The following is a 17,664-nucleotide window of genomic DNA, read 5'->3' on the forward strand; positions in this document are numbered from 1 at the left end:
GGTCTTTTGGATCTGATCTGTGCCGATATCTCATCCCTTCTCCTGTATTCTGTTCATTAGGAAGCAGTTAGCAAGTCCAGCCCACACTCAGTGGAAGGGGATCGCACAAGGCTGTGGGTGCCAAGGAACAGGGATCGTGGGGACAGCTCCACTAGTGTGGAGGAAAGAGCTGCTTTAAATATTTCTAGTGGGGCTTATGAGTTTCATGAGGTGACACAAAGGCCCGAGTATAGACAATGGAAACAGTGTGAAGATGACTGGGCCGATATGAGGTGTGGGGGCCAGGACGTAGCAAGAAATGAGGTTAGCTAGGTGGGGGACAGTCATATTGGGGTTCTGAGGGCCACACTTTTGAATGTCTTCAGTTGGCATAAAAAACTTATTTTAGATTCGTGGCGCATAATATCCCAGAGAAGACAAGCATTATTGACCATGAGCACAGGTAAGTAGTGTCCGTAAAATGATGTAGCAAGCAATGATGCCAGAAGGGATTGGTGAAATCAGCTGTGCGGTGGAGAAAGAAGCAACAGCATCTGAGAAGTGTGTGTGTGGGCATGTGTATTTGTCTGTGTGTGTAGAAGGAGAAGGGAGGGGGAGAGAGCTTTGATGCCTAGTTCATGCTGGGTGTTGAGGTGTTCAAAGAAACTCCAGGGAACCTCACCCCTGTCTCTCCTGCTCCCACATTCTGAAATGTTGAGAAATAAAAGAATAAAATGGAGGCTGAAATAACATCTTTCTCTTACTAGAGCCAGTTGGAAGACACAGCTTAGTGTGACAGGCCAAGAGCCTGCAGGTGGATTCCGGAGCTCACTGGACTCGGGCACCCAGAAATCCTACCCTGCCAGCAGCCTTTCTCCCACGAGGAAAAGGGCAGGGCTGATAGAACACAGCCAGTTACTGTTCCCAAAATCGCTAATTAGAAAGACCCCAACTTGCCCAGGAATGAGGTGAACCAAATGTGGACAGAGGCCAATAGTGCAGCTGCCTTCGCTGTAGAAGTGATGACCCTACCCCAGCATTTCGTGCGAGGCTCTCCACCCTGATGGCTGCCATCCTTCATAGACACAGGGAGCAAGGCTGCACAGCCAGTCGAGTGCAGGTAACTCCAGAACCCATGCTGACATTTATTTGAAAAACAAACTGAAAGTCTCCCTTAACATCAAGCTGCACAGTGGCCTTCCTGGGCCCCAGTGTAATGGCTGAGCTGTGAGCAGGATGTGCACACAGAACAGCAGGGACTGAGTGGGGGCAAGGCAAGAATAAAAGATCACACACTTTCATCCCTGGCCTGTCTGTCAGACTGCTTCCTCAGCCCCATCTCCCCGAATTCTCATACCACTAGGGGAATGGGTGATCCTCGACTCTTGAGAGCTAAAGCAATGGCACCAAAGTCACACAGTCAGAAACCGGGGTGTGTGTCTAAGCCCGCATGCATCCCTTGGGTACCTCCTTCTATCTCAGACCTCTTTGCAACATACCTGGCAAGACTCTGATGATGCTCTTGCACCTGGGAGATGCTCCAAAATGAGAGACAAGGAAAGTGGCCATGGTTGCTCAGGAGATGCCTGGCCTGAGGACATGGGGCCCCAGTATAGCCAGTGGCCTGCACAGACCCCCATGCCAGAGCCCCCGCGCCATGGAGCTCAGGGGAACACTGAGAGGGTCACCTTCTACTTAATGTCACCCTCTCCCATTAAATCACCTGTCCCCAGGGAGTGCACCCTCAGCTGGAGCTTGCCCATGTGTCCTGCACACTAGAAGTCACTCTGGTGTCATGGGCCCGCCTTCCCTGGCTTTAGGGGAGCTATCATCCCTGAAGGGATATCCTTAATACATACGAGGGGAAACAAGGGAAAAGGAAATGAATCCCTTTGTCTGAAAAGCAATGACATTAGAGAAATTGTAACTGCAATAACCAAATAAAGAGAGAGTGCTCACCACTTTGAAACAACCAGGAATGCTACTTGGAGGAATTCACCAGAAGGCTCAATAGGAGGCAAATACCATATGATTTCACTTACATGTGGAATCTAATGAACAGATGACCAAATTAGGACCAGAGGCATGGATACATGGAACAGACTGACACACTTCAGAGGGGAGGAATGTGAGGGGGCTGGAAGAGATCAGCCAAAAACATATATGCATGTATGCATAGCCCATGGACACAGACGACAATGTGGGGAAGGCCTCGGTGGGGGGCAGGGGTTGGGTGGAGGAGGGCAAATGGGGGACATCTGTAATAGTGTCAACAATCAGAAAAGAAAAATAATAATAAAGTACATTGTAAAATTATAAAAAGAAATGATCGATAATCAGGGGGGAAAGGAGGAAAAGAGGCAGGTTTGGGGAGGGGTGTTAATGATGCAACGAGGGTTTTCCCTTTCTGACAGAAAAGCACCCTGAGACTATGCCATCAACAGGTGAGTTTTAGAAGCACCTGAATTTTCATCCCACAGAATGGCAGTGCTGCCACACAGTGCAGTCCATCCTAGTGCCTGTTTCTTCCGTTCTTTTTTAATATACAGAATATTTGTTATTGAACTGCTAAGAGTTGATAGTCTCCATGTCTGGAAAACTTGGGAACCACAGCCCATGCAGCTTCCAAAAACCTGAAATGATTTTGGTTAGCTTCATTCTTTGATGCCTCATCAAAATTCTCTATGAGATCTGGAAGCTGGTCATCCTCCTCATCAGTGTCTCTGCTTTTGCTTCTGTTATTGTGTTTGCCAAGAGAATTGTTGAGCTAACGTTCAAAGTCCTGTTAAGCTGTCAACACCAAGCCAACCTAATATTTCAGGAAGCTTTGTGTGATTGGCTTGGCTTCTGCATGACCAGTAGTTGCAAAGGTGTTAGCAGAAAGGGAGGCTTGGGCTTTGGGATTTTTGCAGTAAATAGCTGTTCCATCATCTTTAATCATGTTAACCTCTTTGATACCAGCTGTATTGTTCACAGACTTTTTAAGAGAATCTTGAAGTCTTTTGTCATCAGCTGTAGCTGTTCCATGTACCACCTTCTTCTTTCTGCAAGCTCTGCCCTTGTCCTGTATCTGGACCTGAGCCTGAAGTTGGGCTAACTGTTCCCGATTCACACTGTTGGTAAATCTAAAGCAGGGAGGGCCCTCCAACAGACGCACACAATAAGAGCAAGAGGGCTGCCCCATTTCTTCAGTTCTTCACAATGTTTTCTCCGCACCTGCCAGGTGTATTTGCTGACCAAGTAATGTGTTTTCACTTGAAAATGTATTGTTTTATATATATTTTTATAAATATGCATATAATATATGTATATTTAAAGATTTTATTTATTTATTTTTAGAGAGGGAAGGGAGGGCGATAGAGAGAGAGAGAGAGAGAGAGAGAGAGACATCAATGTGCGGTTGCTGGGGGTTATGGCCTGCAACCCAGGAATGTACCCTGGCTGGGAATCGAACCTGGGACACTTTGGTTCCCAGCCCGCGCTCAATCCACTGAGCTACGCCAGCCAGGAAAATATGCATATAATATATATTTTATATATTTTTTGTAAATATATATATTTATTACTTCAACATCGTTCTCCTTTTTAACCATATCAGATGGAACAGGTGTTTCTCAGGGGTAAGCAGCTTAACTGTTTTCAGCTAATATTAAGAAATCTCAAGGAAAGTGTCTAAATATTTATCACTGAGTTAGTGAAATTCTGTATGGATAGAATTTGCTTGAATTTAGACATTCTTAAAAATAGGGAGCTTCGTCTTCATATTCTGGATACTTACTTTTCTTAATTTTTTTGTTATGGGAATTACCAAACAGAAAGAATACAGAGACTTGTATGAGGGTCTCCCACACATCCATCACCTGGTCTACACAAGTAATGCCCCTGGGTAACCCCATTCTGTCTATATCCCACTCCTCCTGGACTCCCTCAGAACAGTCCCCGACGCCATCTCACCCATGAAACTTCCGTATCATTTCTAAGAGATAAGGGCGCCCCCCTTTCAGAACGTAATTATCATGGCAGGAGTACCACTGTCATAAAGGAACAGTTCTCACACATTGTGTAATAGCCACTGGGTGGCCACCTTTCCTGAATTCTCTCACAAATGCCTTTTTACCGTTGGCTTCTTCTGATCAGGATGTAAGCAAGGTCCAAGCGTGGCACTTGGGTGACGTGTCTTTCAGGCTGTGTTAATCTACAGTCACTCCAGCCTGTTCTCCTTTTCCCTTGCTGCATGGAGGAAACTGTGAAATGTCTCGCTGTGACGCCTTCATCCTAGCTAGCATCAGCTAATGCCTAAAGGCAAAGTGCACATTCATGGCAAGGCTTTTGCTTATGATAGGGGATAGACTTTCACACTTCAGGCTTGATGATTGTGTATTTTGGGCAGACCAATTAGATTGCTTGAGTTTGCATTTGTACCGTGGTTCTGACAAAGCTCAGGCCAGTGTGGCCATTCTCTTGTGGTCACTTGGGCTTACATTGTTAGTCTTTAACTCTCAGTTTCTTTGCATCAACCTTTACAGATTACCGGAGTTCAGCTATTGAGTGTTAATATTTTGTGCATCTTAAGCCATCCATTTTGTCACATCTGAACATCTGTGAAATTGGTTGCATATTAAAATTGACGTTTCACAGGTGTCATTCTTCTTTCCTATTTGGTTCATAAAATGATGTCACGTCTCCCAAAGAAGTTTTATATTTGGTTAAATGTACTAGTTTACTTAAACTAGGGAAAACAAAGGCCCCCTCCCTGTGGAACTTCTACTCTTCCCTTCAAACAGTAGGCAGGACAACAGTCTGAGGGAGGTTGACCAGTCGGGGTTTGAGTAGGGACCCACAAGCCATTCTGAGTCTTCAGGACAGAAGTGCTGTCATACGGAACCAGAAGCTTACCCAGCCACTGGAAGACAGGGGGCTAAAGTGACAGAAGTTTCCAGAGATCCAGAAGTGCAAGGGTTTCACAGGGAATCCCTGGCACTGGCTTCAGCTTCCTCCATGACTGAAGTGGGTGCATCTCAAGGTGACACCCAGAGGCCTGGCAAAACCCACATCTGCCTTCTGCTGATGCCCAGAGGCCTGCCTTGAGCAGCCAGCAGTGGAACATTACCTTGCTCCCTCCCCCACTTGTGGTAGAATTGAACCCGCCCTACCGTAAGGCAGAGTGGGAAATGCTGCTTCCAGGCTGTGTGTCTCTAAGCACAGGGGACAACTTGGAAGGGCTGGGGTGGTCCCAACTGTCACTACCACCCAGGGCATCAGAACACTTTACATTAGCCAATCCATACATTAAATGTCAAAGAGCCTAACATCTCTCGTCTTATATAAATCTAACTTGCGACGTGCTCAATGCGCTCTCCGTGGAGAGCACAGATGGGCTTAATTAAGCTCTTCGTTCTTCGGCCGAAGAGCAGACCACAAAGTGACTGAAAGAAATACCATGACACTCACCACTCAGTCACTGGGAGCTGATGCACATGCTGTATCATAGGCAGCCCAAGGCTCTCCTTTCTGTGAATGTGGAATCACCTCCATGAGTTCTAGCAGCTTGAGGGAAGGAGTGGGGCCCCGTAGGTATTAAGGATATCCCTTCTGGGATGATAGTGCCCCTAAAGCCAGGGAAGGGAGGCCCATAACACCGGAGTTGCCTCTAGTGTGCGGGACACCTGGGCAAGCTCCAGATGAGTCACACTCAGTGGGGAAAGTGCTCTCAAAGCTCAGTTCCATGAAACTGCTCAACATGAGGGGGAAGGCTGGAATGGAGCAGAAATAACTGTCCGCTGTGCATTCTAAAGGTGGGCCCTGGTTTGCATGTTTTCTTCCCTAGAGCTCCCCTCCCCCATTCCCGGGATCAGCCTCAGAGGATTTATAGATACGAGCAAGTCCCAGCATCACAAGTAGAAACAGTCCCCATAATGTAATTGCACTTCATTTCCTCAGCCAACTGTGAGTACAATCCCTTCTGCAGCTTGAAAAAGCAGTGCTTTCCCTCCTAATTGCATTGATTGTTCCCAGTTGTGATGGTGAATTTTTAATTTCTAATACCACAGAAGGACATGGATTTTTCATGCTTATAGAGAGGCCAGCTTTAGAAAACAGGGAAATCCTTCTCTAAAACACGTCCTATAAGACACTCCAACCATCCAAAATCACACATATGAAAGCAAATTCCTGATGTGCCCAGATTCTGCTGGCTATAGCATGTCCAGGGATGGACTGAAAGGCAAAACTAGAGGAAAGATTATTTTAAAAGCCTGGCACGTTCATACGATCTCACCTATAAGAGGAATCTAATGAACAAAATAGAACCCAGGCATGGAAACATTGAACAGACTGACCAGAAGGGAGGAGGGGATAAGGGTGGAAAGAAGGGGAAGGGACTAGACAAAGAACATGTATGAGTGACCCATAGACACGGACAACAGTGTGGGAATTGACTATGGGAGCAGGCCGTGGGATGGGTGGAGGAGGGCAAAGGGGGAAAAACTTGGACAACTGGAATAGAATAACAATAAAGTTTTAAAAAAGACCATTAAAACTCACATTTCTGGTCAAGGTGGTGGCGTAGGCAGACATGGCTCACCACTTCGCACAACCACATCAAAGTCACAATTAAAATATAGAAACACCATCACTCAGAGCCATCAGAAATAGGGTGAATGAAGTCTGACAACTGCAGAATTAAAGAAACAACATCTATCCAGACCGGTAGGAGGAGGGCAAATGCAAGACAGGCTTGTCCCTCACCCACTTGTGCTGGATGAAAATTTGGGAGGGATATCTCGGGAAGGAAGAGCTCTAGCCCCACACCAGGCCCCCCAGCCCAGGGTTCCAGTGCCAGGAAGATAAGTCCCCATAACTTCTGGCAGCAAAAACCAGCAAGGATTCAGTCAGTGGAAGAAACTTCTGGAGTCCCCAAGCAGTTCCTCTTAAACAACACACACACACGGACTCACCTATCCAGGCACACTCCCTCTGAGCTCCAGCACCAGAGTAGCAGCTTGAAAGGCACCAGTGGTGTACAGGGACAAACTGAAGTGTCTGGCATCAAGGTGTGCAGAGGCTGCTGTCCCTTTTGCAAACCCTCCCTCACAGAGGCAGCAGACTGATACCATATCTGAGACTCCATCAACCGGGCTAACATTCTTTGACCTGCCTTGGAGATCCCAAGACTCTGCCCCATGCAATTTACAGGCCCACTCAAGTTGCTTTTCTCTACAAATGACTGGTCTTGGCTCCTGCTTCACAACTTCCTAAATCCTCTCAAGCAAGCAATAGCTGGCCTCAGTGAGTTCCAGGCTCAACATTAGCAGTAGCCAGCCTAAATTCATAGCTTGGCTTCACCTGGGAATCTCCAGTCCCAGCACAAGTAGCAGTTATCTCAGATTGCTTTACAGCTCAGGCAGCATGTCCTCGGGCAAAACACAGGTGGAGGCTGACCTTGGCCTGCACCGCCTGGAAATCCCAGGGCCTGGGCACACAGTGGACAGCTACAGATCACATAGGAGCACCACCACCTGCCCCTGCACAGCTGATCCTCCAGGGAGGGTGCAGGTTGATGACCTATGGCCACAGCCAATTCTTGCAGGTGACTGGTCTGGGTAAATCCTTCCTATTGATCTTCTAACAGCAACCAAGGCTCAACTACAAGGGAAGGGTGCACTCAGCCTCTATGAGGGAAGCACCTCAAGTACCCACCTTGGGTGATAGGGGAGTGCCACTGGACCTTACAGGACACCCACTACTACATTAGGCCATGCTACCAAAACACGGAGTCAAAGCAGCTCTACCTAATATATAGAAACAAACACAGGGAGGCTGCCAAAATGGGGAAAGAAACATGGCCCAAATGAACAGATCAAAACTCCAGAAAAAAAGAGCTAAACAAAATGGAGATAAGTAATCTAATCTATCAGACGCAGAGCTCGAAACACTGGTTATAAGGACGCTCAAGAAACTTAGTGAAGACCTCAACAACATAAAAAAGATCCACTCGGAAGTGAAGGATACACTAATTGAAATAAAGAACCATTTACAGGCAAACAACAGTAGACTGGATGAAGCTGAGAATCAAATCTATGATTTGGAACATAAGGAAGCAAAAAAACAACCAATCAGAACAAGGAGAAAAAAGAAAAAATAAATAAATGAGGACAGTATAAACAGCCTCTGGGACTTCAAGAGGTCAAACATTCGCTCATAGGAGTGCCAGAAGGAGAAGAGAAAGAACAAGAAATTGGAAATTTGAAAAAAATAATGAAAGAAAACTTCCCTAATTTGGTGAAGGAAACAGACATGCAAGTCCAGGAAACACAGAGACCCCCAAGCAAGATGGATGCAAAGAGGCCCACTCCAAGACACATCATAATTATAATACCAAAGGTGAAAGATAATGAGGGAATCTTAAGAACAGCAAGAGAAAAGAAGATAGTTAGTTACCTATAGGGGAGTACCCATAAGACTGTCACTGGACGTTTCAAGAGAAAGTTTGCAGGCTAGAAAGGGCTGGCAAGAAATATTCAAAGTCAGGAAAAGCAGGGACCTACAGCCAAGATTGCTCTACCCAGCAGAGAGATCATTTAGAATTGAAAGGCAGGTAAAGAACTTCCCAGACAAGAAAACACTAAAGGAGTTCACCATCACCAAATCATTGTTGTATGAAATGTTAAAAGGGCTTCTTTAAGAAAAAGATCAAAACTATGCATAATAAAATGGTAAAAAATACAAATCAATCAATAATTGAATCTAAAAAACAAACTAAGCAAACAAGAAGAGACAGAATCATGGATACAGAGAGCATTTTGATGGTTGCCTGATGGGAGGGGGTGTGGGGGCATTGGTGAAGAGGTGAGGGGATTAAGTATAAGTAAGTAGTTACAGAATAGCCATGGAGCCCTAGCTGGCGTGGCTCAGTGGTTGAGTGCTAGCCTGCAGATCAAGGGGTCATGGGTTCAATTCCCAGTCTAGGGCACATGCCTTTATTGCAGGCCAGGTTTCCAGTGGGTGGCACATGAGAGGCAACCACACATTGATGGTTTTCTCCCTCCCTTCCCCTCTATAAAAAATAAATAAATAAAATTTTTAAAAATAGCCACAGGGACGTACAGTATAATACAGGAAATGGAGTAGCCAAAGAACTTATAGGCATGACCCCACAGACATGAATGATGTGGAGGAATTGCCTGAGGGAGTGAGGGGGTGCTGGGTGGAGGGGGGATAAAGGGGGAAAAATCAGGACAACTGTAATAGCATAATCAATACAAATGCAATTTTAAAAAGATAGACTTTTCAATGGGAAAAAACTCGTAACAAAAGTGGTAACATATACATATAAAAAAAGCCTGGCAAGTTCACAGGAGGCTAATATAACATGGTATTCTCTACACTAATAATTTACAAACCCTCAGTGAAGAACAAGCGGTTCTGAATCACCCAACTTTCAGACAGCAAATGGCCGCCCCATGCCAGTCACTTGAGCATCATCCCTGGAGTGTTATGGCCATGCCTCCTCCAGTGAACTATGGGACAGGCTGCTGAGAAGCAACAACGGGAAGTTGCTGGGTTCCCAGGTACTGAGCAGCGGCTGAGGTCAGATACAGGTCACAGCCCTGAGGCTCTAAGGCCTTCCCACTGTGTAAGGTAGGAGAGCTGAAGGCAGAGGAGCAGTATGGCTTCTGGCCCTGGCGGTAAAAGAGCAGCCAGAATTGCCAGCCAGACATATGAACTCAGATGGGATGATATCTGGGGGCACTGGCATTTTTTTAAAATTTTAATAGCTGTTCAAATAGTTTTCTGTCCTTTACTCCCATCCCAGCCCACCCACCCATTCCTCCCCACCTCCCTCCCATTTCCACCCCCCCTAGTTTTTGTCCATGTGTCCTTTAAATTTGTTCCTTTAAACCCTTCCTATTCTCCCTGAAATTCCCTCCCCTCTCCCCACTGGTCACTATCAGTCTGTTCTCTATTTTCAGTGTCTTTGGCTATATTTTGCGTGTTTGTTTTGTTGTTTAGGATCCTGTAAAGGTGAGATCATATGGTATTTGTCTTTCACTGCCTGGTTTATTTTGCTTAGCATGATGCTTTCCAGCTCCATCCATGCTGTCACAAAGGGTAGGAGGTCCTTCTTTCTTTCCGCTGCATAGAATTCCATTGTGTAAATGTACCATAGATTTTGATCCACTCATTTGCTGATGGGCACCTAGGCTGTTTTCAGCACTTGGATATTATAAATTGTGCTGCTATGAACATTGGGGTGCATAGGTTCTTTTGGACTGGTGTTTCCGAGTTCTTAGGATATAATCCCAGCAGTGGAATTGCTGGGTCAAAAGGCAGTTCCATTTTTAGTTTTCTGAGGAAATTCCATACTGTTTTCCACAGTGGCTGCACCAGTCTACAATCCCACCAACAGTGCACTAGGGTCCCCTTTTCTCCACAACCTTTCCAACACTTGTTGCTTGTTGCTTTGTTTATGATGGCCATTCTGACTGGTGTGAAGTGGCATTTTCTAGCATGCTCACTTCATCAACGACATTGCAAGTAACAGAAGTTTTGGGCAGATAAAGCTCACTGATTTAACTTCTGACTGTTCCCCTGGGGTCTCGTTGAAGGTCCCCACAAGAGGCCAGCCTTTGCTCCTAGGAATCTGTTCACCCATAGAATGAGGTAAAGTGTTAAAACTCAAGTATTTGGACATATAAAACCACGAACTTATTAGAGCACTTCTTTTTCAATATAACCAACTCATACATAAATGTAACGAGGTAAAAGCAAATCACATCTGAGGCTTTGACACTAGTTTTTGCAATTATTGAACTTTATTATATTTTAAAATCTGAGAACTGTAAAAACAGTATTTGTATAAACACCTGAGGACTGTTAACTGGACATAGCATCTTCACTCAAACAATTTGAGGGAAGACCAAGTTTAAATTAGAATTTTATCTTATAACACAAAAAGAAAAACATAGGTGAAACCACCCTTTAAATACTTGCATTCTTGTATAAAGTACATTTGGTTTTCTAAAAATAAAATGTACATTCTTGTCCCTGGTGTATATTTTATTGGCATTTTCAACAAGTGGCTAATACTTTTAGCACAGATTCTCATAGCTTATAAACAGTATTCCAAACTTATACAAAGTAATAACAATAAAACATATAAGACCATCTCCCCCTGAAAGTTCTACTTTAAAGGTTAAGCCCAAAATAAGTCAGAATTGATGCATCTTCCAAAATTTAGCTGTATAAATGGCTCAGAACTAAGCAATTAACTAGAAACATTGCATAGGACAGAGAATTTCCCTGTATGGAGACCAATCTATGAATTGTTCCTTAGCCCCTGAAAACTAAGTTGAGAGGTACTAGTGACAGCAAATGATGCACATATTTTTTTTTCACTGAATAAAACGTATTCTTATATAAATAGCTTATCATTACCTCTGTGGCAGTGTAAAGTGCCATATTAAATTCAAAAAGAACAGATTTACTTCTTTGTATACCTAGAGGTATAGAATAATATATAAATATGGTATAATATCCATATGAAGAATAAACACAGACGATAAAATATATATCTTTGAAAAATGTGGGCACAGTTGTCTTCAAATAGAGATGTGAGAAATGAATGCCTGAAGTTTTAAAATATTTGTTGAAAAAAATTAACCAGATTCCATCCAAACTACTGTTGTAGTTACTATCTCCTGCATAAAACAACTATTCTGTCTAGCCTGTAACTGTTTGAAATTTATCAAAAACTGTAAGAATACTTTATGAAAGTTTATGTTTGTTTTTTCTTTAAATATGAACAAATACAACATACAGAGAAATAACAAAAGAGAAATAAGTTATATGGCTATTCCCTTTCTGGAAACTGGTAGAACACAAACAGAACACTGATATTACAGACATAAAATAAATGAGAAAGAGATGATATCTCCAGTTGTATCTTTAAATTCTAAGGAAACTGTCTCATGGAGTTTAGTAAAGAACTTGTCAAACCCTGACACTTTTCCCTTTGGGATTTAGCTGTTTTGGTTCTATATATAAACCTTAATCAAAATCAAAGGTGTTTCTCTGTTACCTACATGAAGTACACTTGTAAACTGCATGATAAAACAATAAACTGTAAATTAATAAAAAAAACATAAAGAAGTGCCAATTTGAATATACTAATACTAACACATTAAATGGTATATAAAGAAGTAGATTGGATTGTAATGTAGCTCTGCAATTCTACATATAACAATCTTTTTAGGAACTGTCTAAAAACCTAAAACCACTAAGAGAATACAAATACTTTTAGATTAATAAGTTATCAAGAAAACTGAGAATTATGTCTAATCTAAACTTATACATTTTTATAATTGTATCTCCCTTCTTTAAGTTTTTCGATGTAGTAACACAACTTCAGAGCTGGCCCCAACTTCAGCCCCATATACTTCATTATAACATCACTGTGGAGTAGCAGAAGAGCCTTCCCATCAATTTCCTACAGAGAGAAAGAAGTTATCATTAATAATGCTTTCATATTTTATCCAAAGTTATTTATATATAAGAACATGTAAAAGACAGCAGCTGTACATTCCCTATATATTCTCCAAATGCACATTTATTTCCTGAAAATTATTTAAAATATAATTTATATAGTGAAGTATCATTTGATGATTTTTAAATTCACTTCAAAGTTTAAGAGAAAAGAAATTTAACCCAGTATCTTTAAAAAATGGCCCAAGCATAAACTAATTTTAAATACTGTACGTTGAATAAAACACTACATTATCTATGACAAAGGGTGAAAAACTGTTAAGTGGTAGAAATGGATTTCAGATGGTCATTAACCTTCTTAGAAAGGCTGGGAACATGAGCACATCAGCATCAATGCAAACTGTAAATGTGCTAGACAGTGTTGTGTTTATGGTGAAAGCTCATCAGTTGTCTGAAGCTAATTAATTAGATGCTAAAACCAATTATTAATTTTCTTGCAATACTGAAAAGGATACACCAGATATTTGGTCACAAATACGATTTATTAGAAAATATTATAAACATATTACTTAAAAGATATAAGGTATCCTCCTAAAATTCTTTATTTCCTTAATTAACCAATTTATGTCCCAGAAGCATATTATTTGGTACTCATGAGTTCTTAGTTAAAATAAAGCTGCACTTAATCTTATACAGTTGCTTAATTCATTGGCATTTTAACAAGGAGGACACCCTGTTACAGTCTGTGATCACCCCCTCCTATTCATGGTCCTGGGGCCGAGCAGGGAGTAGGTGGGGAGGAGGATCCTTGCAGCTGTCATTACAAAGGAGAAGACACCTGAGAGTGAGTGACTAGGCTGAATCATCTTCTCTTGAGAACCAGACAACTTGTAGTATTTTAGGTACTTGGGTACCCATTTAAAGCACAGATCCAACCTCTACCACTTAAGGATCTAATTTTGAGCAAAGTAACCTTTTCTCACATAAGGAAAGATCAGTTGATAGGGTTCCCCCACCATCCACACTAATCGACATCCAACTGAACAGCATGCACAGAGGTCATTCAATGGCAGGAAAACCGGATCAAAAGATACATTACATGCTGCCTGAAGAGGTCTGCGAGGGGGCCTGAAATCCTAGGATCTTTATGTCTCATAAACTGGATCACTTCATCCACACACCAAGTTGAAGGGTCCTTAGAGAAGTCTTGTTTCAGGACACTGGGGTCAGGTACAGCTATATAACCTGGAGCTTCAATGGAGGGGGAAAAAAGACATTTCATACTTGACCTGATCATTATTTTGAAAGAAGAGATGTCAGGTAGGGAGTTTTGGTCTCATTCCTGGAACCATTTGTTAAGTAGCCCAGCAAGGACACAGGACTCCAAGTATAAAATCCAGTAAAAGCTTACATGAAGATGGCGTGAGGATGGGTACCCATGAGTGTCCCATCTGACTGCCCACGAACAACAAAAGCAGCTTCAGAAGTTACCAGAAAGCTTCAAACATTGTAAAACAGACTGAACAACCCAAGGTCTCTTTGGCCACAAACAAATGCAGCAAAAGATCTGTTATTTCAGTTAATAAGGTCCATCTAAGCTAACCTATTACTCTCTAAGTACTTTAGTGAATTTCTCTCAATCTCTCTCCTCTTGGTCTGTGTAGATTAGACTTATTTTGCTAGCTAAATACAATGGAAATTCCCCAAATTTAATAATTGCTTAAATGTATTCACTTTAAAAACCTATTATCTTTGAGACCCAAATTACTTACTGAATCTCTTCCATGTATTCAATATGGACATTGTAAACATTATTTTATCTTTAAATTCTTGCCTCTCAAAACTCAAATGTTTATCTGAATTTTGAAGAAAACAAGTTTATTTTCTGATTAGCTAGGTCAGAAATAACTTTAATATTATATTGAGTACCTCTTTCAAGTTTAAATAATTGGACAATAGGTATTTTGGTTGAAGTTATATATGTTGAAAAAATAAATAACTGAGACATAAAACAATCGAAGTGTTCATACCTCAGAAAGTTTTAGCTGTGATGTTCACTAAGTTGTGCTGTGTCTAGACAAGTATTCATTTGCTCAACTAGAGCACTCAACTCTCTATAGTGTGTGATAACAGAAGTGAGTTTTATAATTTGCTAGGAAGATTTATATTGTGTCTCTAACTAAGAACTGTCAATGCAAATTTGATCTTTTTTTGCATGAATTAGCCAAAGGTGTACCTTTTCTTTCCTATTGTCTGGACTCTGTCCATTTAAGGGACATTCTGAGTATTTACCAAGGGAAAGGGCAAAGAAAAACAGAAGATACAAAAAAACTGACCATGGTCAATTTGTGTATATTATAATTTTATTTTTCTTTTTAATATAACTTTGATGTGAAATAAAAACTCTTTACTAAAATATATCTTCCTCTTCCATTTGTCAGAGATAAAAATGTTGGTCTACAAAGACATGCTACTGAGCTGAATCAACTGAAGAAAAATTATGATGGTATAGACCATGCCATACCTAAGACATTCTAATAATTTACACAGAAAGGTCTTCTTCAACTCAAGAAAGACTCAATTTAACATAAATTTACTGGCAAAGTGACTCATACCACTAAATTATGTTTTGTGGTATTTCTAGTTTCTGTCATCAGAATCTGGTCTAGTTAGACCTTTTTTTCCCCATTTATAATTTACTAGCTCTTCCAGTCTTTCAGAGTGATAAAGGAGTTTCAATGATCTTACATGGTGAATAGGTCAATAGGTGAACTTATAACATATTGAACAAATGTCTAGATTGAATTAGATAAACTATTTGTACAGTTTTTCAGACTGTTGGTAATGTGAGACAGTTTTCCAACCAGGTGATCTAGTAGTTTGCAGGGAGGATACAGTTATGTCTTTTTTTTCTTGTCTATTTCTATTTTGTTTGTTCATTTATTTTGCTTTTTATATTCCACATGTAAGTGAAATCATACAGTATTTGTCTTTCTCTGACTTGTTTCACTTAGCATAATACCCTCTGGGTCCATCCATGTTATTGCAAATGGTAAGGTCACATTCTTTTTTATGGCTGAGTAATAACCCATTGCATCTGTAAATCTGAATAACATATAACTTGTTTTACAGATTACTACAGAGAAACTATAAAATATGATTTCTGTTATAAAACTGTAATATTATATTAAAAATAAAACAACTATAAAAGCATCTATTTTAATCTACTATGGAAAAATATTTAATTGGTCTCATATCTTAAAAACAATAAGAGAAGGATGTAAACATTACATTAGTGTTATTCAAGTAATTACATCAAACAAACTGTGTAAAAAATAGTCAAAGTCCAGCCATGCTTTTCTCCTGAATGGCTTTATCTTATATATACTAGGAAATCACTAATTATTTCCAAAATAAAGTGAAGGTTATTTGTCTTCCCTATTTGTTTTTATCCCTAATAATGTTATTGAATTTCTTTCCTATAATAAAAATCAGCAATTTGTTTCATTCAAATAATGGGGCAGGACAGGAGTTTGTGTGAGCATCATCAGCAATCAAGAGTGGACTCAGCTTTAAGTAACAGTTCCAATACTTTAAAGAAAAGAATAGTAATGACACCTCTAGACAGTTTCCAAGTGAAATGCTTACCTATTTCTCTGGAGATGTGAGCAGCACAGAAGTTAAAAAGTACCACCCTGGATGGAGCCAAGAGTGCCTGGGTTCAAGCACAGGCCCAGCTACTTTCACTTCAGTCAAGTGGCTTCTCAGATTTTTCACCTAAAAATGTTTACCAGCACCTCCATCTCAAAGAATTATTATAAAGGTGCAATGTACAAGGCTTTGTAAAATATTATTTGCCCAGCACATAATGTCAGATAGTGATGAAGATAATGATGACTTTTATTACTATTAAGTAACTACTATTAAATAATGTTATTGTTATTCTTTCCATTCCCAGTCTTCTCAAGCCCCAATACAGGCTACTTTGGCACGGTAGTGTCAGGAACACATGTGGAAGTCAGACATTCAACATTAGAGGTAACCTTTTAGAGCCTTTTATACTAAGAAGGCCTGTCTTCAAAAGTTCATGTTCTGTGAAAAAATACCTAAAAATTCAGAGTACACTAGTCCTTCTATCTTCAGACCCTCTACAAACCACATCACTCTAAAGCAGAGGCAATCTATACCGAGGCAATCAGCATTATAGTGGCTTGGCTTTCAGAGTGATAACCCTAACTTCCTCAATTTGGCACTTTCTCCAATATGATACATTCCTAGGGATGTTATTAGGCATGGAAACCTTAAGGGGAAAAACAAACACATTGATTGAAAATCACTTTTAAATATACCTTCTCTGTTCTGCATCTGGAATTCATGGGGACCACTCATGGTGGAGAATGGATCCACTAGTGCTGAACTTGAGGAGCCTGGCACACTTTGATAAAAATTCTTAGAGACTGTGGTATCAGTGCTCATTGGAGCTCTGTTTTCAGGATTACAATACTTTTCTGGATCTAGTGGTGGGTCCTCATGCTCTATAGGAAGGTGCTCCTCTGTGGATGTGCTATTTGCCTCAGAAGAAAATAGTTCTTCTGAAAGAAAAAAGACAAAGGTGATTTATCTTCAACAGATTCACATACAGTTCAAATACTATGAAAAGGTCAAAATTTTCCTAATTTTTAACAATTCACTTAAGCCATGCTATACTGAACCACAAACCTTTAACAAGAAGTATATGTCCATCCCCTTCTTGGTGTTTATAGTAATAGACACTGTGCTGATATCCAAATTTATTCTATGACATCACCTACAGTTCCCATGGCAACCATCCCATGACACTTTTTCCACCAAGGCTGTGAACACCTCACTAAAGCATTCATCTTTAGAAATGCCATTCCTTACAACTATTTGTTGTATTATGATCACACAGTCGGTTTCTAACATTTGCATACTACTTGGGCACTGAAAACTTTCACTGGAAAAAGGTACTGGGTTTTTCTATTCCTCTATCCGCTTTCAGCAATATAAAGCTGAATGAAAAAATTTTACTGCAATGGTTTGTTTTTTAATCTAAGGAGAAACAACAATTGTGCCCTTCTGAAGAAAGTGAATTGTTCAACAAAGCTGCCAAAATAGTAGCCTGATTGCCAAAATGATTTAGGCAAATATACCCCCCTACCTCCAACACTACCACCCAAGAGG

The 17,664-nt window shown here is 41.0% G+C and overlaps 1 protein-coding gene and 1 pseudogene across 1 annotated transcript in view; both read right to left on the bottom strand.

Moving 5' to 3' along the window:
- Positions 1 to 2,536: 2,536 nt before the first annotated feature.
- Positions 2,537 to 3,163, bottom strand: LOC114505578 (annotated as a pseudogene).
- Positions 3,164 to 10,770: 7,607 nt separating this feature from the next.
- Positions 10,771 to 17,664, bottom strand: part of SCML2 (Scm polycomb group protein like 2) — a 71,932-nt gene continuing 65,038 nt past the window's right edge. The window contains exons 14-16 of the mRNA XM_028523015.2: positions 16,812 to 17,054; positions 13,562 to 13,713; positions 10,771 to 12,466 (exon numbers count right to left, since the gene is read on the bottom strand). Of these exons, the coding sequence (XP_028378816.1) occupies positions 12,326 to 12,466; positions 13,562 to 13,713; positions 16,812 to 17,054 (536 nt within the window). The 3' untranslated portion in view covers positions 10,771 to 12,325. The remainder of the gene's footprint in view (positions 12,467 to 13,561; positions 13,714 to 16,811; positions 17,055 to 17,664) is intronic.

This window comes from Phyllostomus discolor, chromosome X, assembly GCF_004126475.2.
Source record: "Phyllostomus discolor isolate MPI-MPIP mPhyDis1 chromosome X, mPhyDis1.pri.v3, whole genome shotgun sequence".
In the NCBI taxonomy this organism is placed as follows: Eukaryota; Metazoa; Chordata; class Mammalia; order Chiroptera; family Phyllostomidae; genus Phyllostomus; species Phyllostomus discolor.